We start from the raw sequence: 26,587 nt of genomic DNA, 5'->3' as shown, positions 1-26,587 counted from the left end.
ACTGAGTCAAATTATATCCCATGCAATGAGTTCTGTGCTTGCATGTTTAACTGTTACAAATGTGTAAAATGCTTCAACATTTGGATAACTGATATGAACTTGCTGGCTGCTTTGCCTATTCTGTGAGGTTTCTTCCTTGCCTTTTTTTCAATTCTGAACACGAAGCTGATCGATGCGACCTCTTTAAAAGTACTCGCATTAAATTAATGTGGAGCAGGCCTGGATGCAATTCCCTCAACAAAATAATCAGCTTGCCAACACCGATTTACATGTACATCTGCCACTTCAGCAAGGCATTAGAACAATTATAACTGCCCATGGAATGGTAGGCAAACAGGGAGTTGACAAACAGTTAACAAAAAGAAAATTGCCAAGGAAATCAAGTACCCAAGTATTACGCACAGCCTACTTCATAATTCAAACACTTTACATTAAAAAAAGGAGATTCTTGATAATCTGAAGTAAAAAAGGTGAAACGTAGTGCTAAAAGTTTTGAAGTAATAAACTGAAACCATTTTAAAATAAATTAAGATTAGATAGCTTACCAGCTCTAGTTTTCGGAGAATACTGGCACTACTACACAAAAACAGGTTAATTTCTTATTCAACCTTCGCTAAAATAAATAGCAGAACACATAGGCAGACACAAATATTGAATAGATGGCACATGACTACATGTTCCAATAAAACTATTCTTATCCTCCCCCCGCCAATTTAATCACGTTGGTTCCATCATAAACAAATGAAAAGGCTTCTTCATTATCTCCTTCTACAATTTCCCCTCTCTGCGAGGGATAGAATGCACAACTGTGGCTTTCAATACACCAGCAGCTCAAAAGACCAATCTTCACAAATCAATCTATTATGCACAAGACTTGACTGCAGAAACAAGCTCACCCAGGCTAAACTGCATTCTTCCTTAATAGGTAGGTCTTTTAGGCTAACCGACCTATAGTTACCCATTTTTTGCCTCCCTCCCTTTTTGATTAACTGTGTCACACTGGCAGTTTTCCAATCTGCTGGTATTTTTCCAGAATCCAAAAGATGTGGGGAGATCAGATACAAACAGGACAAAACCAGTGTTTGATCATATACATGAAAAATAAAACTGTGGTTGTCAGAAAATCATTTTAAGTGATGAAATTCCATGAGTGAACAATCAGAATCTCAATCCTGGTACAAACAAACAATGTCGTCTGCTTTTCCCAAGACAAAATCAAGGCTAAAAAAAAAAAAACCATGGAAGAGCTTAAAATTTATGTTGGATCATAACAAATGAATTATTTTAAATTTTTTCAGAGTCTATGCCCTCAATAGTAAGCTGAGTGGCAAAGATCACTACTGCTTGTGCAGACAACCCCCCCTCCACCCCAGAGATGTCACAGAGCTGCAACAGACCCTTCTTTGCCAGGATGCATCTGTGAACAAGCAGATGCTGTCACCACAATGCTGATGCTCACTGTGGTCCCTATGTGAACATGCAGCTGAATGTCAGACACCTGCAGATGCTGAAACAATCACTTCCCTGAATTAATTAGGCAGGTATGTAATCCATCAATACTTAATGGAAACAATTTTAATTAACAGAAAAACTGGTCTGTCTGTGGGTGCAACCATCCCAGTTTAACATCTGGAACTTTCCAATATCGTTCAAACTGTTCCTATTTCTTATTCATGAAAAATGTTAATAGACAGTTATGCTGAGATTGGAAGAAAATCCCTTAGAAAATATAAAGAGTATCTTGTATGAATACCTTAGCATACAGTGATGCAAGTTTAATAACTTGACACAGTAACAGGTCAGTTCTGTCAAACTGTCATGAAATTCTGAACAGTTCAAAATGAAGCAGAAACCACTAAGCTGACAATCACTGAGAGTCATATAGCATAGAAGAGGACCTTCAACCCATCAAGTGTGTACTGACCTATCTACACTAATCTGACTTACTAGCACTTGGCCCATAGGCTTGAATTTTATGACACTTCAAGTGTTCATCCACATACTTAAAGTTGAGAGGTTTCTCATCCCTACCACCCTCCCAGGCAGTACACTCCACATTCCCATCACCCTCTGAGTGACAAACAACTTTTCTTCAAATCCCTTCTAAACCTCTTGCCATTCACTTTATAATTATGCCTCCTTGTTATTAACCCCTGAACTAAGGGGGAACAGCTGCTTCATATTCACCCTGTCCAAACAACCTGGCCAAGCTTTGAGTCTTATGAATGGAATAAACATTTATATCTTATTGAGCTGAATTTCTCTTAAAAGTTATAAATTTCACCGTTAATAATATTTCCATCACCACAACAATAGGAGAAATATCAATGGGTTTCAGTGACAGGGAGCTAATGCTCAGAAGTTTGTCTCCACCCTGCCATGTGATTTGACTGGCAGCACCATCTTTGTTCTAGGAACTGCAAGGCACTGCAAGACTTGTTGCACATCCGTGGTCACTGAAAATTTTACTGCTTATAACAAAGTTCTTTCATTTAACATACTTTAACTTTTGGATTAATTCTTGACTGGATTAATCAACATACTCAGATTGCTATATACATCAATTAGTTGTCATTTTTCGACAGTACTCACTTTAGCCGTAAAGATGGCCTGTCTGGCCTCCGGTATCATATACAGCTGTTGGATTGTGGAAGCTAAGTAACAGGTTGCTCCAAGATTCGTCAAACCCACAAACCTGCACTCAGCCCGCACATCATCATGAGGCCAATAATCCCACTTGTATGGTGCATGAGATGCTATATTAAAGAAAATCAAGTTTAATTCAAAATTATTCTGCCATAGTTCATTATACATTGTATCAAACTTGTGCAAATCAATGAAATATTCATCATAAATCATAATTTTATCTTTTATTTATGCTAATTTCTTTCAGAAATCAAATACATTATAGGAACTATACTAATTTTTTGTCTTTGAAGCAGTACAAGAATTTATTATAATCAAAAAAGCTGAAAATTAAAAAATAACCTTGACATTATAGTGGCCAGAAGCATGCAGTGAGCAATGTCTATGGAATATTGGAAACTAAAACATGCATGGGTAGATGATGTCGTGGATGAGAAAATTCAGGCAAGGTAAAGTTTATCCAATGATGTTAATACTCAAAACAAAATGCTGGAACATTCAACAGACTGTAATTTTGTGCATGCTTTGCTATGCAACTTGTACCATAATGCATATTTAAAACAGCTGGAAGTGTGCAAAAGGACAATATTCTCTTCACATTAAGACCATCTTTAATGGGTAGGACTTGGCTAACATTTCTGATTGGGTAGATAGGTGGCAGGTAATGTTCGTGTTCCATTTAAATCTTGGTTTGGCGGTCATTAACAAAGGAAAATCCAGTCATCTCTCCTTCGGGCTAAATGGCACCTTCACTGCTTAATTTACCACCAACACTTTGGTCATGACTACTGCCCAGAGGCTTCATTGGTCCATCTATACTAATATCTTAATAACAGAAGTAGGGCAAACCCTTTTGCAGTCTGCAATGAACTTCTTCATCTTTCAGTTTTTCCACTGTCCTCAAAGTTTAGATTGTATCCTCACCCCACTTCCACCCATTTGTGCCAAGGAGCATAAGCATATTGTTGTGCAAACACTATCACTTGGAAGTTCCTCCAAAAAGTCAGAAACCTGTATTGCTATTCCTTCCAGACTTCAAAATTTAGGAAATCCTAGTTACGCCGCACTTATGCTCACCTCTTGTGGGGTACACAGAAAATTCCTTGTTCCAATCCTACTCGAGTCCCTTCCCACAACATTTTTTCTCAATTACATCAATGGCATCATCAGCGCTACTTCCCTCTCTCATTCAGAATTGGAAAAATTTATCAATTTCGCTTTCAATTTACATTGTCCTCTCACCTTCACCTGTCCATCTGACTCCTCCCTTCCCTGACATCTGTGTTTACATTTCTGCAGATAGGATGGCCTCCAATATCCACTAAAAACGTACTAACTCGCACAATTACCTGGACTATACATCCTTACACTTTGCTCCTGTAAAGATTCTATCCCATACATCGTATCTGTTCCAATGAAGCCATCTTCTACAGGGAGTGCCTTAGAAATGTCTGCCTTTTACCTCAACCAAGAATTTCCCGCCAACATGGTTGACACGGTTCTTATGTTCGACCCACTTCCTGTGCTTCTGCCCTTACTCTTTCTTTTTCCTCCCACACCACCAATAGGATCTACCCGGTCATCATTTTCCACCCCAGCAGCATCTGCATCCAAACAATCATGAGCCACCTTTCTGCCATCTCCAGCAGTATGCCACCAAGGAACACATATTTCACTCCCCTCTCATCAGCATTTTGCAGGGATTGTTCCCTCCAGAACACTCTGGTCCACTCCACACACTCACAGCACTTTCCTTTGCAATCACAGAAGGTGCAACATTTGTCCATTTACTTTTCCTCTGCTCACATTCCAAGGCTCCAGACACACCTTCCAGATGAAACAGCGATTTACTTGTACTTCACTCAATCTAATCTATTGTATTAGCTGTTAACGATGTGGTCTCCTCCACAGTGGAGAAGAGAAATGCAGACTGTGTGACCACTTTGCAAAACATCTATGTTCTGTCCACAAAAATGGTCCTGAACTTGCAGTTGTCTGCCACGTCAACACACAATCATGTTTCCTAGTCAACAATTGTTTCAGGCTTGCTGCAGTGCTCCAGCAAGGCTCAGCGTAAGGTGGAGGAACAGCATCTCATTTTTGCTTGGGGTCCCTGTAATCTTCAGGAATCAATATCGAGTTCAATAATTTTAGAACTTGAACAGCATTCGTGTCCTCCACCCACTACGACACATCAGGCCGCCTTGACACAGGCTGTTTTCAGCACAGCCAACTTATTTTCACCTACTGATCATTCCCATTATCAGCAATTTTTCTCCCTGGCATACTATCATTCATCCCTTTGTCTACCTAAGTTATTCTCTCACTTTTGGCCCTATCTCTGTCTATCTGTTCATTCCTCCCATCCAACCGACCCCGTTTTCAGCATGTATACCATTTTTTCCTAGCTACAATCAGTTCTGAAGAAGGTTCACTGGACCTGAGACATTAACTCGGTTTTCTTTCCACAGATGTTGCCAGCCCTGATCAGACTATTTTAGATCCGGTGATGAGTAATGAGATGGGTTTCTTAAAATAACGTCAGAGTAAAAGATCCTCTTTGAAACAGTGACCATAATGAACTTAGCACTCGGTTTGAGAGGGAGGAACTTGAATTAGAAACTATACTAAGCTTAAACATGAGTAATTACTCAAAGGCATGAAGGCACAGCTAGCTGGAGTGGACTGCAAGAGGAGTTTAGCACTAAAGATAGTTGAGGAACAATGGCAGGCGCTTAAGAAAATGGTTGTAGCTCACAGCAAGGATATATACCAATGAGGAGAAAGGATTCTTGGAAAGGGATAGAGCAACTATAGTTAACCAGGGAAGTTATGGCATCAAATACAAAACAAGGCAAAGATTACTGATAAGCCAGGGGATTGGTAAGGTTTTAAAAACCAAAGGTAGACCATAAAAATAACCCACGAAAATAAACATTGAGGGGAAATTTACAAGTAACATCAAGATGGACAGTAGCAGCTGCTTTAAATATTGAAAAAAAAACAAAAAAAAAGGTAAAAGGTTAACATAGGCCCCTTAGAGAACAAGGCTACAGAAATAACAATGAGGAACTAAGAAAAGCGGAGGAATTGAATAGATACTTCACATTGGTGCTCACAGTAGAAGATACTGACAGCATTCCCCAATTACTAAATAAGCAAGGGGCAAAAAGGCGAGCGGAAATAACTACAATATAGGAGCAAAATTAAGCCATTCGGCCAGCGTCTGTTCTGCAGTTCGAACATGCCTAATGTGTTTCTCAAGCCCATTCTCCTGCCTTTTTTTGATAGGCCTTGATCTTCTTATTAATCAAAAACCTCAGTCTTTAATAAATTCAATGACTTAGTCTCCACATCCCTCTACAGCAATGAGTTCCACAGATTAACCTTCTGGCTGAAGAAATTCCACCTCACCTCAGTCCTAAAGGGTTATCCTTTTACTGTGATGCTGTGCCCTCAGATTCTAGTCTTTTCTTCTAGTGGAGATATCTTTGCCACATGCACTCTAACCAGACCTTGCAAGATTCTGCAAGTTTCAATGAGATTCCCATCCCCCCGCCTCATCCTTCTAAACTTCGAGTACAGACCCAGAGTCCTCAAATGCTCCTCATATGACAGGCCTTCATTCTTGGGATCAATCTTGTAAAACACCTCTGGATCCCCTCCAACGACATCACATCCTTCCTTAGATGCAGAGCTCAAAACTGCTCACAATGTTCCAAATGCAGTCTGACTAGAGCCTACAGCTTCAGCAGTACATTCCTGCTCTCAGATTCTAGCCCGCTTTAAACAAATGCTAACACTGCATTTACCTTCCTAACTGCCAAGTGAACCTCAATGTCAACCTTAAGAGAATCCTGAACTAAGACTCCCAAGTCCCTTTATACTTCAGATTTCCAAAGCCTTTCCTCAGTTAGAAGATAGTCTATGCCTCTATTTTTCCTACCAAAGTGCACAACCTCACAGTTTCCCATTATAATTCATCTGCTATTTCTTTGCCCATTCTCCTAGCCTGTCCGAAGTCCTTCTGCAATCTACTTGCTTCCTCAACATTACATGTCTCTCCATCTATCCTTATGTCACCTGCAAATTTAGCAAAAATGCTTTCAGTTCCTTCATCCAGGTTATTAATCTATAATGCAAATAACTGTTTCCCAACACTGGCCCCTGAGGAACTACATAGTCACTGGCTGCCATGCTGAAAAAGACTTCTTTATCCCCACTCTCTGCTTTCTGCCAGTCAGGCAATCCTCTATCCATGCCAGTACCTTGCCCCTAATGCCGTGGGCTCTTATGTCATTTACCAACCTCATATGTGAAACCTTGTTTTCTGGAAACCCAAATAGATCACATCCACTATCTCTCATTTGTCTAACTTGCTCACTACCTCGTCCAAGAATTCTAACAAATTTGTCAGGCATGACTGCCCCTTGACGAAGCCGTGCTGACTCAGCCCTATTTTACCATGCAACCATCATTAGGGATGAAGTGCTTGGAAAACTAATGGGGTTAAAGTCTGATAAGTTCCCTGACGCAATGGGATACATTCTAGGATACTAATAGAAGCGGTCATAGAGACAGTGGATGCACTCTGGTGGAGGGTTGCTTTTCAGACTGGAAGCTTGTGCCCAGCAGTGTGCCACGAGGATCGGTGCTGGTCCACTGCTTTTTGTCATTTATATAAATGACCTCGATGTGAATACAGTAAGTATGGCTAGTAAATTTTCAGATGACACCAAAATTGGTGTTGTAGTGCACAGCGAAGGTTACCTCAGAGTACAATGGGATCTTGATCAAATGGGCTGAGGAGTGGCGGTGGAGTTTAATGTAGATAGATGTGAGGTCTGCACTGAAAAGGCAAATCAGGACAGGACTTATACACTTAACAGTATGGTCCTGGGGAGTGTTGCCAAACAGAGGCCTTGGGGTGCAGGTTCTTGATTCCTTAGAAGTGTAGTTGCACTTCAACAGGATAGTGAAAAGGGCATTTAGTATGCTTGCCTTTATTGGTCAGTGTATTGAGTATAAGAGTTGGGAGGTCATGTTGCGGCTGTACAGGTCACTGGTGAGGCCACTATTGGAATACTGCGTTCAATTCTGGTCTTCCTGCGATAAGAAGGATGTTGTGAAACTTGAAAGGGTTCAGAACAGATTTACTAGGCTGCTGCCAGAGTTGGAGGGCTTCAGCCAAAGTAAGAGGCTGCATAGACTTGGAGCTATTTTCTCTGGAGTGTCGGAGGCTGAGGGATGATCTTATAAAAGTTTATAAAATCATGATGGGTGCGGATAGGGTAAATAGACAAGGTCTTTTTCCCAGGGTAGAGGAGTCCAAAACGAGAGGGCACAGGTTTAAGGTGAGAGGGGAAAGATTTAAAAGGGACCTAAGGCGCAACGTTTTCACAGAGGTTGGTGCGTGCATGGAATGAGCTGCCAGAGGAAGTGGTAGAAGCTGGTACAATTACAACATTTAAAAGGTATCTGGATGGGTACATGAATAGGAAGGGTTTAGAGGGATATGAGCCAAATGCTGGCAAATGGGATTAGATCAGTTTAAGATATATGGTCAGCATGGACGAGTTGGACCAAAGGGTCTGTTTCCTTGTTGCAGATTTCCATGACTTTAATGTAGATAAATGTGGGGTGCTGCACTTTGGAAAGGCAAATCAGGACAGGACTTATACACTTAATGATATGTTCCTGGGGGAGTGTTGCTAATTGGAGAACTGCCAATGTAACACCTTTATTTGAAAAGGAAAATGAAACAAAATAAAAGGTAAATACTTAATATCTGTTATTCAGAAAATGTTAGAATCAATTATAAACAATATAACAGTAGAGTAATCAGAAATATATAATTTAATCAGAGTCCAGCATAGCTTCACAATGGGGAAATCATTACTGACAGATTTAGTAAAATTCTTTGAGGATGCATCAAGCAAAAGAAATAGATAAAGTGAAAGCAGTGAATGTAATACATTTGGATTTTTAGAAGCGATTTGATAAATACCATAATATATGGTATCTTAAGATAGAGACACATGGTGTTGCAGTTAGTATGATAGCATGGATAGAGGACTTGCTAACAACAGAAGGGACTTGAGATATGAAAAGCATCTTCAGATGGCAACCGGTAATGTGGAATGCCACAGGGATCAGTGCTGGTGCCACAATTATTAAAAAAAAAAAATTAATGGCTGGGTGCAGAAAGTGAACATACTATCACCAAGTTTGCAGATGACAAAATAGGTGGGAAGGCTAGTGGTGAGGATGACACAAAGAGTCTGCAAAGGATTACAGACAAGTTAAATGAGTGGACAAAAACTTGGCAGATGGAATATATTTTGTGAGAAAATTAAAGGTCATGCACTTTGGTAGGAAGAATAGATTTGAGTAAGAAATGGAGAAAGACTGCAGAAAGCTACAAAACAGAGGGATTTGGGATCCTTGTACATGAATCACAAACAGCTGGCATCTGAGCTCAGTTGGTAATAGGAAAGGCAAATGAAATGTCAGTCTTTATTTCAAAGGGAATGGAGTATAGAAGTAGGGATGTTTTGTTAAAACTCAATGTGGCACTAATCAGACTGCAGCTTGAACACTGAACACGTTTGGGCCCCTTATCCAAGGAGAGATAAAGTGGCATTGGAGGCACTTCAGAGAATGTTGACTAAGCTGATCCCAGATATGGAACGATTGTCTTATGAGGAGAGGTTGATTAAGATGGGCTTGTACTCAATGAAGTTTAGAAGAATGAGAGGCAACCTTATTAGCCTCAATCAGAGTAAGGGGTTGCCCATTTAAGATAGAGTGGAGGAGAATTTTTTTCTCTTAGTAATGAATCTGTGGAATTCTTTTGTCCACAGGACTCGGTCGTAAAGTACATTCAAGGCTGAGGTAGAAGGACGTTTAATTAGTAAGGGAGTCAAGGATAATGGAGAAAAGGCAGGAAAAGTGGAGGTCAGAATTATCAGACCAGCCACGATCTCATTGAATTGTAGAGTAGACTCAATGGGTTGAATGGTCTACATCAGACCTTACACCTCATGGTCTTAGCTTTCACTTTTCTGCATCAAATCTCCTTTGCCACTTGTGCACTCATTCCACCAACCTATCCATGTCCTTCAAAAGGATACCTACATCGTCTTATTTCACAATTCTTCCAAATTTTACACTGTCCACACATTTTGAAATTGTAATCTATACACCAGAGTCAAAGTCAGGGTTTTCCAAGCTGTGTCATGGCCCCCAATGGGGTTGCCAGCTCCAATACAGCAACCACTCTTGTAGAACTCCAACCTAGTGCTAAAAGGTATACTAAGTTATGGATTTTTTTTCAAAATAGCATACCTGGCTGATCCTTGCGATCCGAATTCTGTCCCGAAAATTCCAGTGTAAAACTTGGATTCTTTATTTAAAATCCCAATGAGTTAAACAGCTACCCCCCTCTCCTGCTCTCATCAGCCACCCTTCCCCAGCCACAAGTCTCTCACCCCTTCTCCTACATATACCCCAGCCTTACAGTTCTAGGGATGCAATAATTCTCAAGCATCAGAGTCAGGTGACAATGGTTTGGGAACTACTTGTCTCTGTAAATTATAAAATCAGGAAGACTAAGAGTTCTAACAGCAATTCCTGCAAAAACTCCACCATAACCACCCAGCCCGAAAAGCAACCATTCACCACTACTGTCACCTGTAATTCAACCAACTTTGCCTCCATGAAGGTCTGTCTCTTATTCCACAAGCTCTAACTTTACCGTCTCGCTGGTTGCACAGCAATCAACAAATGCCACTTGAGAAACCTACAAGTCATCAATCCCAATTTTTTTTTTTTTTTTAACAAGCTAAACATCTATGTCTCTGTCTTGTTCTCGTGATTTACTGTAATATTCCAGTTTTATGCCAAAAAATAACTTGAATATTTCAAAAGGAATTGGTCTCAAAAGCTTCCTCGGCAAGATAAAAAGTTCAGCTTCTCAATGTTTCTTCGTATTTCAAACTCTTGTAACAGCAAACAAGCTCTTCTCTGCAGAGCCTCCTGTAATTGAATCTCACTTGTTTCTGGGCCACCACACAGATATCATATTCAGGATGTGATTTAATCAGAGAGCTGCGCAAACTGACCATGACTTCCATTTGGCTGTATTCCACTGTTTAGGCTACGTTGTTCAACATTCAAATCATCTTATTTACTGCTGCTCTAAATTGAATGGGAATGATGAGTGTTAAATTTCAATAATGTTTCTAAGTTTCTTTTCATGTTGCCCATAGTAACAGCAACACCATTTTTGTATGCATTATCCACTTTTGTTTCCAATGCGCAGCACTTGACATTTCTGCATTAAGTTTCAAATCCTTTGCTCATCCTCTCCAACTTGCTTTATAATTCTATTCAACACCTGGTTTGGGATAATCATAGAAACTTGACGAACTTGTCTCGAGTACTTGAACCCAAGTGATTGATGCCAGTTAGAAATGATAGTTTCAATCTATACACCTGGGACACTAAGTGCATCCATCCATCTTGGTTAACGCACAAAAAGTACCTGTTGTTTTCTACCCTCAAATTCATGTACAAATTTTACTTGTAATCCATTAGGTTTGATTTTAACTATTAGCCTCTCATGTAGAACTTCTTTTAAAGCAAGGTACAAATTGAAGAGTTTAAACATTGCTAATAGGAGACAATAAGTCAAAATTTTTCATCTTGCATTCATCAGGACTAGGATGCAAGAAACAAACTGGAGAAAAGGGTCACCAATTTATGCAACATGACATGAAGATGTTGATTACTGTTGCCATCGTTAGAATGGAGATGCAGCAAGAACCATTAACTGTCAATCTTGGTTCCCAGATCAGGCAGATAGGTTCTAATTAGTCAGGGTATTGCCACTGGACTGCAGCAGAGACTGGCAGTCTCCTTGACCCTTTTTTTCTATCAAAAGAAATTAACCACAGTGGCATTGGATTTTGCTCACTCAAAATCAAGGGACGTTGTTAGGCAGGACGCTTCTCTTCTTTAAAATCATGTTAACCATTTAAAGTCACTTCTGTTTAGTGCTAAGCCTGATGATAGCTATTTTTATTATATGCTCAGCACAAAGCTTTATATTTAATGTTTCCTGAAAAGTTTTCTCAGTTCTTCAAAATTAGCCATTCAAAAATGATTTTCAAACGCAGTTATAAGACTTCCTTACATTGCATATGTTGTGCCATCACCCAGTTGTGTAGCAGCCTGTAGTTTTCTGCTGAGCCCTTCACCATTTCCACCAACAAATCGTAGGCTGCTGCTCTGGAGGAATGAGATTTACATTTTGGTTGTTGTCTGTCCTTCAGGCTTGGCAGCAAGAACAGGAGATTGAACACATCTCTTAGGAATTCCTACAATATAAGCACAAGATATATTGCTTTGGTCCTCCATATTTAGGAAGCACTAAAACAAAATGAACTGACTAAACACACTAATGTGCACGATATATATCTGTAAACTGCTTACACAGATTTAAACAATACAGTTTTTATGGGTATGATTCTTACTCCATACTTCATCCTACCCGATGCAACAATATTGGTTGTCAAGAGCAAAATTGTAAATCTATATAGTTCACCAAAGTAAGCTGTACATGCTGGGTATTCCAATTTTACATATACTTCATTCCTGTTTTTGTAATTTATCTGATAAATTACTGGATTTATATTCTTAACAATATGCAATACTTAACTTGAAAAATTAAAAGATGAACATCCTAAATGAATCTCACTGAGTTTACTTTTTACCCACAATTTATTTTTCATTCTTTGGATTTTGTGATCCTCTGCTTTTGATTATCTACTGACAGTTTCAATATATTTTGATGTTAGATATTATTGCAGGTGTCAGTATGTGAAACTATATCAACTTGAAGTTGTGTGAAGTCAAGGGATTCAATGTTCAGTTGAAAACTTCCATGTAATTTGTGGTGGGTATTCTGCCAGGTCCTTTCCTCAATACCCTCAATGTGCACAGTCTTGGTCCCCTTATCCAAGGGTCCTGGGGTGTGTTGCCAAACAAAGAGACCTTGGAGTTCACATTCATAGTTCCTTGAAAGTGGAGCCGCAGGTACATAGGGTACGCTTGCCTTTATTGGTCAGTGCATGGAGTATAGGAGTTAGGAGGTTATGTTGAGGCTACGCAGGACATTGGGTAGGCCACTATTGGAATACTGCATTCAATTCTGGTCTTGCTGCTGTAGGAAAGATGTTGCGAAACTTGAAAGGGTTCAGGAAAGATTTACAAGAATGTTGCCAGAACTGGAGTGTTTAAGCTATAGGGAGAGGCTGAATAGGCTGGGTGTATTTGCCTTGGAGGCTGAGGGGGGAACTTCATAGAGGTTTACAAAATCATGAGGTGCATGGATATGGTGAACAGCCGAAAGTCTTTTCCCCAGGCTAGGGGAGTCCAAAAATAGAGGTTCATGTTTAAGGCGAGAGGGGAAAGATTTAAAAGGGACCCAAGGGACAACTTTTTCATGCAGAGAGTGGTGTGTGGAATGAACTGCAGAGGACGTAGTGGAGGCTGGTACAATAAGAACATTTAAAAAGGCATCTGGATGTGTACATAAATAGAAAGGTTTAGAGGGATATAGTCCAAATGCTGACAAAGGAAATTAGATCAGTTTAGGATATCTGGTTGGCACGGACAAGTGGACAGAAGGGTCTGTTGCCATGCTGCGCAAGACTTTGACTCTAAGAAAAACACACTCGCATTGGAGGCATTACAGAGAAGATTCACTAAGTAGATGTGTGGTATGGAGGGATTTTTTTAAAAGGACATATTATTGAGTAGACTGAACCTGTACTCATTGGAGTTTAGAAGAATGAGAAATGACCTTATTGAAAATCATGAAAGGTTCTTAGGGGGATTGACAGAGTAGATGTGGAGAGGTTGTTTTTCCTTGTGGAAGAATTTAAGACCAGAGGGTTTAATCTCAGAATATGGGGCCACCAATTTAAGATGAAGACAAGGAGGAATTTCTTCTCTTAGAGGGTAGTCTATCTGTGGAATTCTTTACCACAGGCAGCAGTAGAAGCTCAGTCACTAAGTACATTCAAGACTGATAGAAGCATTTTTTTTAATCAGTAAGGGAATCAAAGGGTTATCAGGACAGGTAGGAAAGTACAGTTAAGGACTGTCAGATCAACCACGATCTCACTAAATAGTGAAGCAGACTTGATGGGCTGAATGATCTAATCTAATAAAGCAAGAAAATTGAGCATTATGATCACTATTCAGGTAGACATTCAGGTAGAATATTGAAAGGAGATAAATGTTTCTTTGCAATTTATTCAGAATTAGCATCTCACTTACATTAAAAAGAAAATATTTTACATTGAATGATTTTTAGCAAAGTAACGGCTTCATCCATTTACAATCAGATTACAAAAATGTTTGTCAAATTACAAAACAACTATTAGAATTTCTCTTGAAGTACGACTTATTATGGAAAAATTAGTTAGGATTTGGTAAAAATTGGTACCAGTAACCACTTCCTATAGCTTCAAAAGCATACAAATATTCTGTCTAGTACACAAACAGAAAGATAGTCAACCCCTCAAGTGCACTCTGTTATACTCCTCTGGCCTTCATCGAGACAGGATTTGAATGTAGGAGCAGGGAACGCTTACAGCAATTGCGCAGGGACTTGGTGAGACCACACTTGGAGTATCATGTGCAGTCTTGATCTTCTTCAGGCTACGGAAGGAGTGCAACAAAGTTTATCTGGCTAATTTCTGGGATGGCAGGACCAAGGCATGACGACAGGCTGGATCAATTAGGATTATATTCACTGGATTTTAGAAGAATGCTGGGGAGAGGGATCTCACAGAAACCAATTAAATTCTAAAAGGACTAGACAGGGTAAATTGAGAAAGGATGTCCTGATGACCAAGGAGTCCAGAAACGGGGGTTACAGCTTTAAGGATATAGGGTAGGCCATTTAAGACCGAGATGAGGATGAATTTCTTTTCCCAGAAAAAGTGGTACGTGCATGAAATTCACTCTCATAGAAAATTGTTGAGGCCAAAATATGGAATCTTTTCAAGAAAACAGATAGCGTTTAGGGCTGAAGGGATCAAAGGATATGGGGTGAAAGCAGGAACAGTGTTCTAAATAGTATGGTCATATTAAATGGTGGAGCAGGCTTGAAGAGCTGAATGGCCTAGTCCTGTTCCTATATCCTATGTTTCAATGTTTCAAAACATTGTATGTTTTTGAGAAGGACTTAAATACTATCCTTCAGGCTAAAAGGATCAAAAAATATGGGAAGAAAGCAGGAACAGGGTACCGAGTTGGATGATCAGCCAAAATTATACTGAATGACAGTGTCAGCCTGGTGGCCAAATGCCCACTCCTGCCCTTATTTTCTATGCTTCTACACAATTAAGATCATAGCTGACCGACACCACTGGTTCATTTGTGCAGATTTCTTCTACATTTGTTGAATAACTTTACTCTTAGTATTGAAAAGCATTCACAGCCTTTAAGGAAATCAGTTTCATACTCACATGCTCCTATGAAAACATTATCTTCAGAATACCTACCCCTAAATATTAAAGTCAGGCCCTCTTGTTCTGAATATCCCCTACTAAATCAGTTAATTAAAAAAACAGAGACGTAAAGGGTCTGAAGTGGGTACAGAAACAGTAGGCTGAGATGTTGTTATCAGGGATAAAGGAAATCAGTTTTGAGGAGATTGGAAAAGTTAGAACTACTTTTCTTCAAAACAACGAGAACTAAGTCGTAAACTATTCAACATTTTTTGATTAAGAGGGGTTTGATTAGCAAGTTCAGGGAAAAAAAATCCCTTTGGTGACTGGGTCCATTAGTGGTCATCAGTTCAAAATCGTTAGAAATGGAACTACTTCCTATTTGTTCATGCAGTGCAGACATTGCTGACCAGGCCCACATTTATCGCTCATCCCCAATTCTCAGGCAGCAGTTACAAGTCAACCACATTGCTGTGGGTAAGGACGGCCGATTTCCTTCTCTAAAGGGCACTGGGGAACTAGATGGGTTTTAATGATGATTAATGGTCACTATTAGGCTAGCCTTCTTTTAATTACAGGCTTTTATTGAATTCAAATTTCACCACCTGCCAAGCTGAGATTCAAACCTATGTTGCTAGAAAATTAGCCTGAGGTTCTGGACTGCTAGTCCACTGTCATATTCACAGAGCCACCAACTCCCCCACACAGACGGGAGAGGAGGTGGAATGTTTTCACTCAGAATTGCTAGGATCTAGAACTCTCTGTATAATACGGTAGTGGAAGTTGATTCCATAAAAAATTTTGAATGAAACTTGTACAGGTATTTAAGCATGAGGTGTTTCAAGGAACTTTAACATAAAACAACGATGGAGGACCAACCAAGGCTCCTTGATCAAACAGGTTATACATCCGCATCGGCCCAGGTGGCCACTTACTGTGCTTTATCACTCTAAAATGCAACTTCTTTTACCTGTCCTTCTCGCGAGAATTTAAATGGGGGCTTGTGCTTTATGACCACAGTGCAAAGTCGTAAAAGTCCTGTAAGTCCATCATCTTCAATGTTACTATCCTGCTGATCGAGGATTTCCCTGCTACAAAAAGGGGAAGGGGAAAGAAATCAATATGCAATAATGCAATAACAATGTAGTCCTGAGAAAAGCTTCTAAATTTATGTTGACCAACCTGTGAATGCAGTCAGCAAGATGTCTTGCCAAGGCATCCAAATCTAGCAGCGTTGTCTGCAGAGAAAAATTGACACTAACAGATGTACAGTATCAACACAATAATAATGGTGCCTTTAAGGTAGCAAAATATTCAAAGGCACTTCACAGAAGAATTAGCAACATTAAAAACCACATCTCATAAGGAAACTTAGATTTGGCCAAAGGCTTGGTCAAAGAGGTCAGTTTCAAGAAGTATATTAAAAAGTAAAGAAAAAGGTTTAGAGTAAGAAAAGTTCAGGGAATAAATTCCAGGGCTTATAGTCTCAGGAACTATAAGGCATGGCAGCTATCAGTGTAGCAATTAAAATCAGAGATGCACAAAACTCGAGAATCTACCAAAGAGCAGTCTATAATGTTCTCTGAATGTGTTTCAATGACTGCATTAAACAAATAATAATGATTCAATAACTGCAAGACTACTCCAATTTAACAATGAGGTAAATACTCTGAAAAATCCTCTGGCATCCTTCATGTTGAACTGAAGGATATACCTCTTGCACTGCATTACTTGTGCCATTTAACACATTATCAAGTCACCTAGTTACTAGTGATTCAATAAATCAAACTGTAAATGTATCAATTCTGGCAGATTAAGTGGTTAGTTCAAGATCAAAGACCATGACTTTGAAAAAGTGCATACAACATACCAATGTGAAGATAATTATATGGTATAACGAAGATAAGATTGCAACAATGTATTTTTAGACACTGGGAACTAAACAAATGCTGATTTCAAATCAAAAAATTAATGAGAAGTGTTATTAATTTTTGTTAAAACTTGTGTAAATTTAATTTAAAAATGAAATGACATTGTTGAATAAAATGACTGGAAGTATAGTTCCAGTGTTACTGGACTATTAACCAAAGGCCTGAACAAGCGCTCCGCAGAAATAGTTCAAAACTCACTGCTGCAGCAAGAGAATTTTTTTGTTTAAAACAAGTGTAAAAACATATCCGGAATAAAAAGTTACTCTCATTAGTGATAACCTTGAAGCAATCAGAATGTGTTTTAAAAAAATCTGGTTCACTAGTATCCTTTTGGGAAGGAAAATATGCTGTACTAATTCAGTCTGCTCTACCAGATATAACTCCAGACTTAGCAATGTACTTGACTTTTAAATGCTCTTTGAAGTCGTCTGGCAAGCTACTTAGTCACATCAAACTGTCAAAGAAAAATAAGACCAGATGGATGACCCAAATGATGGCATAGGGACCGGATATACCCTGCCACGTCAACCCTATAAACTTATCTTCAATAACATTTAGGGACTTGGTCCAAAATTAGGAGATTGACATTGTCAGATTTTCTGGACTGGTCTTAGATGTCTCATTGAATCATACCTTACAGCCAATGTCCCAGACGTCTCCATTGCCATCTATGGGTATAGTTGTCCAACAAGTAGGATAGATGAACTTCAGCAGTAATATACAAATCAGAAAGGAGTCAACAATATTTACTCCAGATGTCTCAGTATCTGGCTTAACACAGGAAAGGAAAAGATCTGATTTCTCCACGTGTGATGAGGTAAAGGGTTAATTATACATCTACTCTACAAACAGCTACTGAATGCACGTGAAAGGAGCTATGTCACCGTGATGTCAGATCATGAGGAAATGGAGATTCATTACTAAGGGTCCAGGAGACGTACTCTTATACCGTCCTTTGTTTACAATTATTTAATGTTCACTTACAAAAGCATAGACCTGATATTATTACATGGTGGCTGATGGTGACCAGACCCACAGAACCAAAAGGCAAGTGGTAAAGACTGCCTGAAGGGAAACAGGCAGATGAAAGACAAGGCGAATCTATAGGAAGTGGAGGGGGGGGCAAATATAACCTGATGAGAAGCTCGGTGGCAACAAGAAACAGTGAGGAATGGACTTCAGAGCTCACCTGAATACGGAACCGCAAAGAAGAAAAAGCCTGTGATAAAGCTGAAGAAGTGCTGGAGAAACAGCGCAGCTGGGAACTCAGCAAGCAACAAGAAAACTGATCAGTGATTTATAAATTCCTGACAATCAGAAATCTTTATGGAGAGAGAGAGAACTGCACAAGAAAGGGAACACACACACACCCATAAAAAATGGTTAGGAAAGAAAAGCAGCATTTCAGTGACCATAGCTCAATGCAGCAAACACAATGATGATGGAAAGCTCTTTGCTTTCTTCAGAATTGCAACAGCACACAAAGGGTCCTGATTAGCCGGTACAATGTCACCATGGTTTAGCAGATATCATACTGCTTCAGACTTCAATCAAAAATCAGAAGACCAGGTCAGCAAACTTCTGCACACAACCAGAGCCAACACTGTCACCTGAAAAGGGAGAGCAGAAGGAACAACAACATTCAATACTATAATTAAAGCTCGAGGGACAGATACTGTTGAGGAAGCAAGAAGGGTGCAGAAGAACTTGGGACAGGCGAAGAGAATGGGCAAAGAAATGGTAAATGGAATACAATATGGGGAAGTGAACAGTTATGCATTTTGGTAGGAAGAAGAGAGGCGTAAATTATTTTATAAATGGGGAAAAGCTTCGTAAATCTGAAGCACTAAGGGACTTAAAGGTCCTAGTTCAGGATTCTCTTCAGGTTAACATGACGTTCAATTCGGAGTTAGGGAAGCAAATACAATGTTAGCATTCACTTTAAGAGGTCTAGAAATACCAGGGCATGGATGTACTACTAAGGCTTATGGTTCTGGTCAGATCACATAAGGAATATTGTGAACAACTTGTGCCCCATATCTAAGAAAGAATGTGCTGGTATTAGAGGAGGTCCAGAGAAGATTTGGGCAGCACCGTGATTAGCACTGCTGCCTCATAGCGCCAGGGACCTGGGTTCAATACCAGCTCAGGCAACCGTGTGTGGAGTTTGCACATTCTCCCTTGTCTGCATGGATTTCCTCTGGGTGCTCTGGTTTCTTTCCACAGTCCAAAGATGTTCAGTTTAGGTGGATTGGCCACGCTAAACTGCCCATATAGTGTCCAGGGATATGGAGGCTAGGTGGATTAGCTATGGGGAATGCAGGGTTACAGGGAATGAGAGGGTCTGGGTGGGATGCTGCTGAAATGATTGGTGTGGACTCGATGGGCCAAATGGCCTGCTTCCACACTGTAGGGATTCTGTTTATGTTCTATGATTTGCAAGAAAGATCCCAGGGATGAAGAGCTTGTCATATAACAGGCAGTTGAAGACTGTGGGTCCGTACTCAGAGTTTAGAAGAACAAGGGGTATCTCACTGAAACTTACAGAATACTAAGTTGTCTGGATAGAGTGGATGTGGAGAAGATACTTCCACAAGTGGGAAAGTCTAGGACCCAACGGCATAGTCTCAGAGTGAAGGGGTGATACTTTAGAACTGAAGTGAGGAGGAATTTCTCCAGCCAGAAGGTGGTGAATCTGTAGAACTCATTGCCACAGATGGTTGCGGAGACCAAGTCATTGAATGTCTTTAAGACAGATAGATAGGTTCAAGATTAGTAAGGGGATCAAGGGTTACAGGGAGAAGGCAGGAGAACGGCACTGAGAAACACATCAGCTATGACTGAACCGTGGAGCAGACTCAATGGGCCAAATGGCCTAATTCTGTTCCTATATCTTATGGTATAACACATTTTTCAGTTCAAGGTGAAGTTGCATTAGGCTACACAAGATTAACTGGCCCACCACGAGAGAGGAGAAACTTTTTTTTTATTTCACTCACTGGATGTGAGTATCGCTGGCAAGACCAGTATTTAGTGCCCATCCCTATTTGCCTGGAGGGCAGTTAAGAGTCAACCACATTGCTCTGGGTCTGGAGTCACTTGTCAGCCAGACCAGGTGAGGGCAGCATTTTCCTTTCCTAAAAGGTAATTCGTGAACAAGATGGGTTTTTCTCACAATTAGCAATTGCAGTTTTTTTTATTGGATTCAGACATCACCATCTGCCATGGTGAGATTTGAACTCCGATCCCAAGAACATTAACTAGGTCTCTGATTAAGAGTCTAGCAAAAATGTCACTAGGCCAATGCCTTCTCAAACGATATATAAATGACAAATGATTACAAATGATATAAACCACTTCACAGATGATTGCCAATATTAAAAGGTCAACAGAGAGGCTACATGGACCACATTATATTAGGGGTGCAGGATGAAGCTTTATCGGAACTTTTACACTCTAAAGAAGATCTACGTTACTATAAGCAATGTATTTCATCAGATAGGCTGAACTTTACAAGCAGAACAGATTTCTTATCAGAGGTGACAGAATTTCCCTGGGGTCAACACAGACTCTGACTCAGTCCACTTCAATAATAAGAGATCTACTAACACAGCCAGAAGACAACAGCCACAAGGGGAAGAGGAGGGCATTCCACCTTTGATTCTTGTCTGCATTGCAGCAGGAAAACTCCACGACAGTGCCAACCCTGTCCACCTAGCAGTGCTGAATGATATGCCTACCAGAATAAGATAGGCCATTATAAGGTGATTTGCTGGAATAGCAATAGAACATTTCAAACTGCACCAAGGAAGTTTCAAAACAGATCACCCCAGGCTGTAAATGTCTAAGAAGGAGATACTTCTGAGGACCATAAAAGATATTCTTTTCAGGCAAAGTGGTAGTCCAACGGTGATAAGAAGCTAATAAAAAGTTATCCAGGGAAAAGGATACACTTATGTCCAAATTGGATCATTCCACTATTTAACGTTCAGAAATCACTGATCTGCATAAGTGGCAGCTGGTGTCTTCTCAGCAAGCCATGGGAGCAAAGGTTTTTCCAGTGTAGAAACATACAGGTTCTAGAGAAACAGAATACTTTGGTGAAGCTTCAAGTCAAGTATCTAAAGGAGCTGGTACAGGTCAAAGTCAAATAAGAATTGGAACTAAGTACCTCAAAGAGACAGCTAAGTTAAAAGCCCAGTTATTATTAGTTACACAACACTATCAAGCCTCCAAGGTTGAAAAACAAGTGACAGAAGATTTCCAAAAATCCTGTGCAGAAACAACAAGTGTTCTCAAGAATTTTATACAATGAAGTGAGATAAAATGATGGAGGAAAAGTCTTCCTTTTACAGAAATAGTCAGAGCTCCAAGAGCACCATAAAGTATTAGCTGAGGAAAACTTTCCGCTATAATTCATGAGTCACGATCCTGTTTAAAAATGAAACTTGAGGCAGAGATCAAATATATTCCTTTAAGTCTTATAAATGACACTGACCACCTGTAGAAAGCAGATGACCTTTTGAAACAAAGGCTTAGAAGTACATGAGGAGGAAGCCATTTGCTTTTCAACCTGCAGAAAACAGAGTCAGAGTCATACAGCATGGAAACAGACCCTTAGGTCCAAACAGTCCATCCCAAACATAATCCCAAACTAAACCAGTCCCACCTGCCTGCTCCTCGCCCATATCTCTCCAAACGTTTGCTTTTCATTATTCCATTCAAATGTCTTTTAAATGTTGTAATTGTACCTGCATCCACCGCTTCAGAAAGTTCATTCATCACGCGAACCACCCTGTGTGTAAAAAAAATTGCCTCATGTCTTTTTTGAATCTCTCTCCTCCAACCTTAAGAATGTGCCCTAATTCTTGAAATTCCCCATCTTAGGGAAAAGGTGAATACCATCAATTTTCTCTATATCTCTCATTATTTTATAAATTTCTATCAGGTCACCTCTCAACCTCCTACGCTCCAGTGAAAAAAGTCCCAGCATATCCAGACTTTCTTTATAACTCAAACCTTCCATACCCGGCAACATTCTAGTAAATCTCTTCTGAACCCTCTCCAACCTGATAATATCCTTCCTATAACTGGGCAACCACAACTGAACACCGTATTCCAGAAGAGACCTTACCAATGTCCTCTACAATCTCAATATAACGTCCCAACTCCTATACCCAAAGGAGTGAGCAATGAAGGCAAGCGTGCCAAATGCCTTTTTAACCAGCTTGACTATATGTGACGCAAACTTTAAAGAATTATGTACCTGCATCCCTGAGTCCCACTGTTCTACAACACTACCCAAGGACCTACCATTAACTGTATAAGCCCCACCCTTGCTTGTTGTACCAAAATGCAACACCTCACATTTATCCAGATTGAATTCCATCTGCCATTTTTCAGCCCATTGATCAAGGTCCCTTTGTAATCTTAAGAAATCTTCTTCACTATCTGCAATAGCACCAATTTTGGCATCATCTGCAAACTTACTAACATGTCTTCTATACGCTCATCCAAATCATTTATATAAATGACAAACAAAAGAGGACCCAGAACTGATCCCTGTGGAACGCCGCTGTCACAGGCCTCCAATCTGAAAAGAAACCCTCCACCATTACTCTGTTTCCTGCCATTAAGCCAATTATGTATCCAATTGGCAAGCTATTTCTGAATTCCACGTGACCAAATTTTACTAAGAAATCTACCATGCGGAACCCTGTCAAAGGCCTTAATAAAATCCAAATAAACAATGTCTACTGCTCTGCCATCATCAATCTTTTTGGTAACTTCCTCAAAAAAACTCAATCAACACAATGAGACACAATCTTCCTCGCATAAAACCACGCTGACTATCCCTAATCAATTTTTGCCTTTCTAAATGTCCATAAATCCTATCTTTTATAATCACCTCCAACAATTTACCCATAACCGAAGTCAGACTCACAGGTCTGTAGCTCCTAGGTGTCTTCTTACAACCTCTCTTAAAGAAAGGGAGATACAGCAGGAATTTCTTATAAATCCTGGTCCTGAAATCTTACACTTAACTTCTGAAACAGTACCAAAAATGAACTGCCTACGGAAAATTTGCCGACAATTCTATTCTTGTACTTACCTTCCCAGGAAAAGACAGAGGTGAACATTAAACCTGTGTATCTTCTAAGAGAGAGGAGAATGCTGTTGGAGATTAAGGTCTCCATCAAAAGACATTATGGTGGCGGGTGGGGGAGTTGGAATTGAGTTAAACATTTATAGTAAAATGTTAATAGTTAGGAGAGAGATAAATTTAATGAACGGAACCTCTGAAGAAGAGTTATACTGCTCTCAAAATGTTAACTCTGCCTTTTTTTAAAACCACGGTACTGCCAGGTCCACTTAACCAGCATTTCAGATTCCCAGCATCCTCGGTATTTTGTTTTTATTTCAGTCTCCTAGATCCAACTAGTTTCTGTTGTTTCATCAATAAGCTTCTTTCTGTCAATAATATCAAGTGAGGATGTTTGCTGATAATTACATTATGTCCAGTTTCACTCACAACTGCACAAACCATGCCTTCAAGCTATACAGTTCAGATAATAATCCAGATATTGCAATCCTTCAGGCCATGCTTCTTAATTTATTTCCTGGTACTCTCCAAACATGACCTCTAACCTACTACTCTCCTACTTTGTTGGTCCCAATGTGGATCCGAATCATTAAATTATTGCCACAATTATTTTCAAGCCTCTTAAAGAAGTTCTCACTCTGACAGCAGGTAGTGAATGTACTATATGGTACTCCCAAACTTGTTTACAAAGAATCTCAACTTCTAATTACTGAACTCCCTATAACCACCAGACCATATCCCCCGCTTCGCCAGCTCTTCAGTTTGGCCAGCCATCTGCTCAAAGATGCTATGCTGAGCATTCTGGATTTTAGCACTATCCTTGTAGATCAAAGATACATTGTTCCTTCTGGATCGTTCAGTTTCTGTAAATCCTTGTTATCTAACTCAGCCAGGCTCCTCTCACTCTATATTCCACTAATCACTCCAATCCCATTCTGAACTTATGACTCTTTGCAAGGTATGATAAAGTATGGATAAACTGTCCAAATAATTCTTCTTTGTGTACTCTTTAGCTCAACAACTAAAGTACAGAAACTGATATCTGCAGTCAGTTTTTGTCCACTCAGGGCAATCTCACTGTTCATGATATCTCACACTTTAGATGCACAACCTGCTATGCCAGAAATTGAGCAAAGAATATGTACATTATCTTTCTTTTAGATATCACCATTTCTTCTACAAACTAGCTTGCACTAAATACAAACTTTGGGCAAAAAATGTAAACGCTTGCTGCTTCAGACCGGAATCTTGAAAGATACAAGGTATTTATAAAAATAACAGCAAACTAGGAAAAGGTGAAGGGGTGGCATTGTTAGTTAATTACAGTACTACAATAATAAAGAAAAATGACTCAAGGTCCAGAAACCAAGATGTGGAAACAATTTGGGTAGAAATGAGAAATTATAAAGAAAAGAAACAACTTGTCAGAATATACAAGGCCTCTAACAACAACCACAGTAAGGTGTAACATAAAGGAAGAAATAACTAGAGGCTATCAAAATGGCACAGCAATAATCATGGGCAATTTTAATCTACATACAGACTGAAAATGTCAGATGGGCAAAGGTACTCTTAGATGAGGGATTAATAGAATGGTTTCTAATAGAATAGGTTTTTTGAATAGCATGTTCTGGAGTAGGCCATAGTAAACTTGGTATTATGCAATGAGACAGGATTAATTAATGATCTCATTGTGAAGATCCCCACTATACAGTAGGAAGTGTAATATGAATGAATTTTACATTCAGTTTCAGGGAAATAGGAGTGGGTCTAAAACTTCTTTAAAAATTTAAATATGGGGAATTATGAGGCATGAAAACAGCTGTCTAAAGTGAATTAGCTAATTAGATCAAAGGACAGGTCAACTTGGAAGCACTAGCAGGTATCTGTAAAGAGATATTTCCAAATACACGGAATAGATACATTCCAACAAGTAAAGTAAAATTTCAAGGGATAGACTTACCATCAGTGGTTAACTAGAAATGTTAGAGTGTGTGAAACTAAAAGAAATATAATTGCACAATGATAGGTGGCAGATCAGAAAAATGGACAAAATTTCAAAAAAGGAATGATCAAAAAAATGAGGAGGAAAAATTATTTCACATCAGTATTCAATATAGTGGACACAAATAACATCCCAGAAGTAGTAGTTATAAAACAGGAAATGGAAGGGATAAACTCAGGAAAATCACAATCACCAGAGACATGAAACAGAGTAACTGAAGTCGCAGGCTAACAAGTACCTGGGTCCTAATGGACGTCATTCTAGAATCCGAGAAGAAGTGGCTAGTGAGACAGTTGATGCATTGGTTTTAATTTTCCAAACATACACTATTTGGGGACATCCTGTTAGATTGAAAGATAGTGAACATAACTCATTTCAAAAAAGGAGACAGCAAGCAAGTAACTACAGGCCAATTAGTTTAACATCTGTCATAGGGAAAATGACAGAAGCTGTTATTAAACAGGTTATAGCAGGGTACTTGGACACGTTCAAAGAAATCAGGCACCAATGGTTTTGTGAAAGGAAAACCATATTTGACCCACCCATTGTAGTTATTTGAAGAGTTAACATGCGCTGTGGATAAAGGAGAACTAGTGACTACAGTGTACTTACATTTCCAGAAGGAATTTGATAAGGTGCCATACCAAAAAGGTTCTTGCAGAAAAGGGTAGCATATTGGCATGGATAGAAGATTGGCTAATTAACAGGAAGTGTATCGTAGGTGTTAATGGCTTTTTTTTTGAAAAAACAGGTCAGCAAGATGTAACAAGTGAGATGCTACACGTACTTCAACTGTTCACAAGCTATATAAAAGTATGAAGGTATGAGGGTCATGGGTGCTTAATATGCTGACAGCACAAAGAAAGACAGGAAAGCAAGTTAAAAGGACATAGGAAGCTACAAAAAAAGAAGATATATATACAGATTAAGTGAGTGGGCAAAGATATGGCAAGTGTACTGTAAATGTGGAAAATGTGAAAAGTGTGAAATTGCCCATTTTAGCTGGAAGACTAAAAGAGAAGCATATTATTTAGATGGAGTAACGTTGCACAACTCCGTTATGTAGAGATATCTGGGCTCTCGTGTGCTAATGTTACTACACAGATATAGCTAGTGATTAGGAAAGCTAACAGAATGTTACCATTTATTACAATGGGAACTGAATATATTTCAATAGTATCAAACACTTAAGGCCACATCTGTGCACAGCATTCGTCATTTTATTTAAGAAAGGATCCCATCCTGATTCAAGTAGTTCAAAGCAAGTTCACTGGACTATGACCTGGAATGGGCCTGTTGTCTCATAAGAAAAGATTGGACAAGCTAGGCTTGTACGTGCTGGAGTTCAGATGAATAACAGATGACTTGACTCAAACAT

General features: G+C 39.4%; 1 protein-coding gene across 3 annotated transcripts in view; it reads right to left on the bottom strand.

Moving 5' to 3' along the window:
• Positions 1-26,587, bottom strand: part of usp34 (ubiquitin specific peptidase 34) — a 267,373-nt gene that overhangs the window by 108,175 nt on the left and 132,611 nt on the right. For all 3 annotated transcript variants that reach the window (XM_048600750.1, XM_048600752.1, XM_048600751.1), the window contains exons 38-41: positions 16,353-16,408; positions 16,141-16,261; positions 11,843-12,026; positions 2,593-2,756 (exon numbers count right to left, since the gene is read on the bottom strand). In XM_048600750.1, coding sequence (XP_048456707.1) covers positions 2,593-2,756; positions 11,843-12,026; positions 16,141-16,261; positions 16,353-16,408 — 525 coding nt within the window. The remainder of the gene's footprint in view (positions 1-2,592; positions 2,757-11,842; positions 12,027-16,140; positions 16,262-16,352; positions 16,409-26,587) is intronic.

This window comes from Rhincodon typus, chromosome 9, assembly GCF_021869965.1.
Source record: "Rhincodon typus isolate 14 chromosome 9, sRhiTyp1.1, whole genome shotgun sequence".
NCBI lineage: Eukaryota > Metazoa > Chordata > Chondrichthyes > Orectolobiformes > Rhincodontidae > Rhincodon > Rhincodon typus.
Note: the sequence above shows the minus strand (reverse complement) of the source record. Positions and strands in the feature narration are given on the sequence as shown.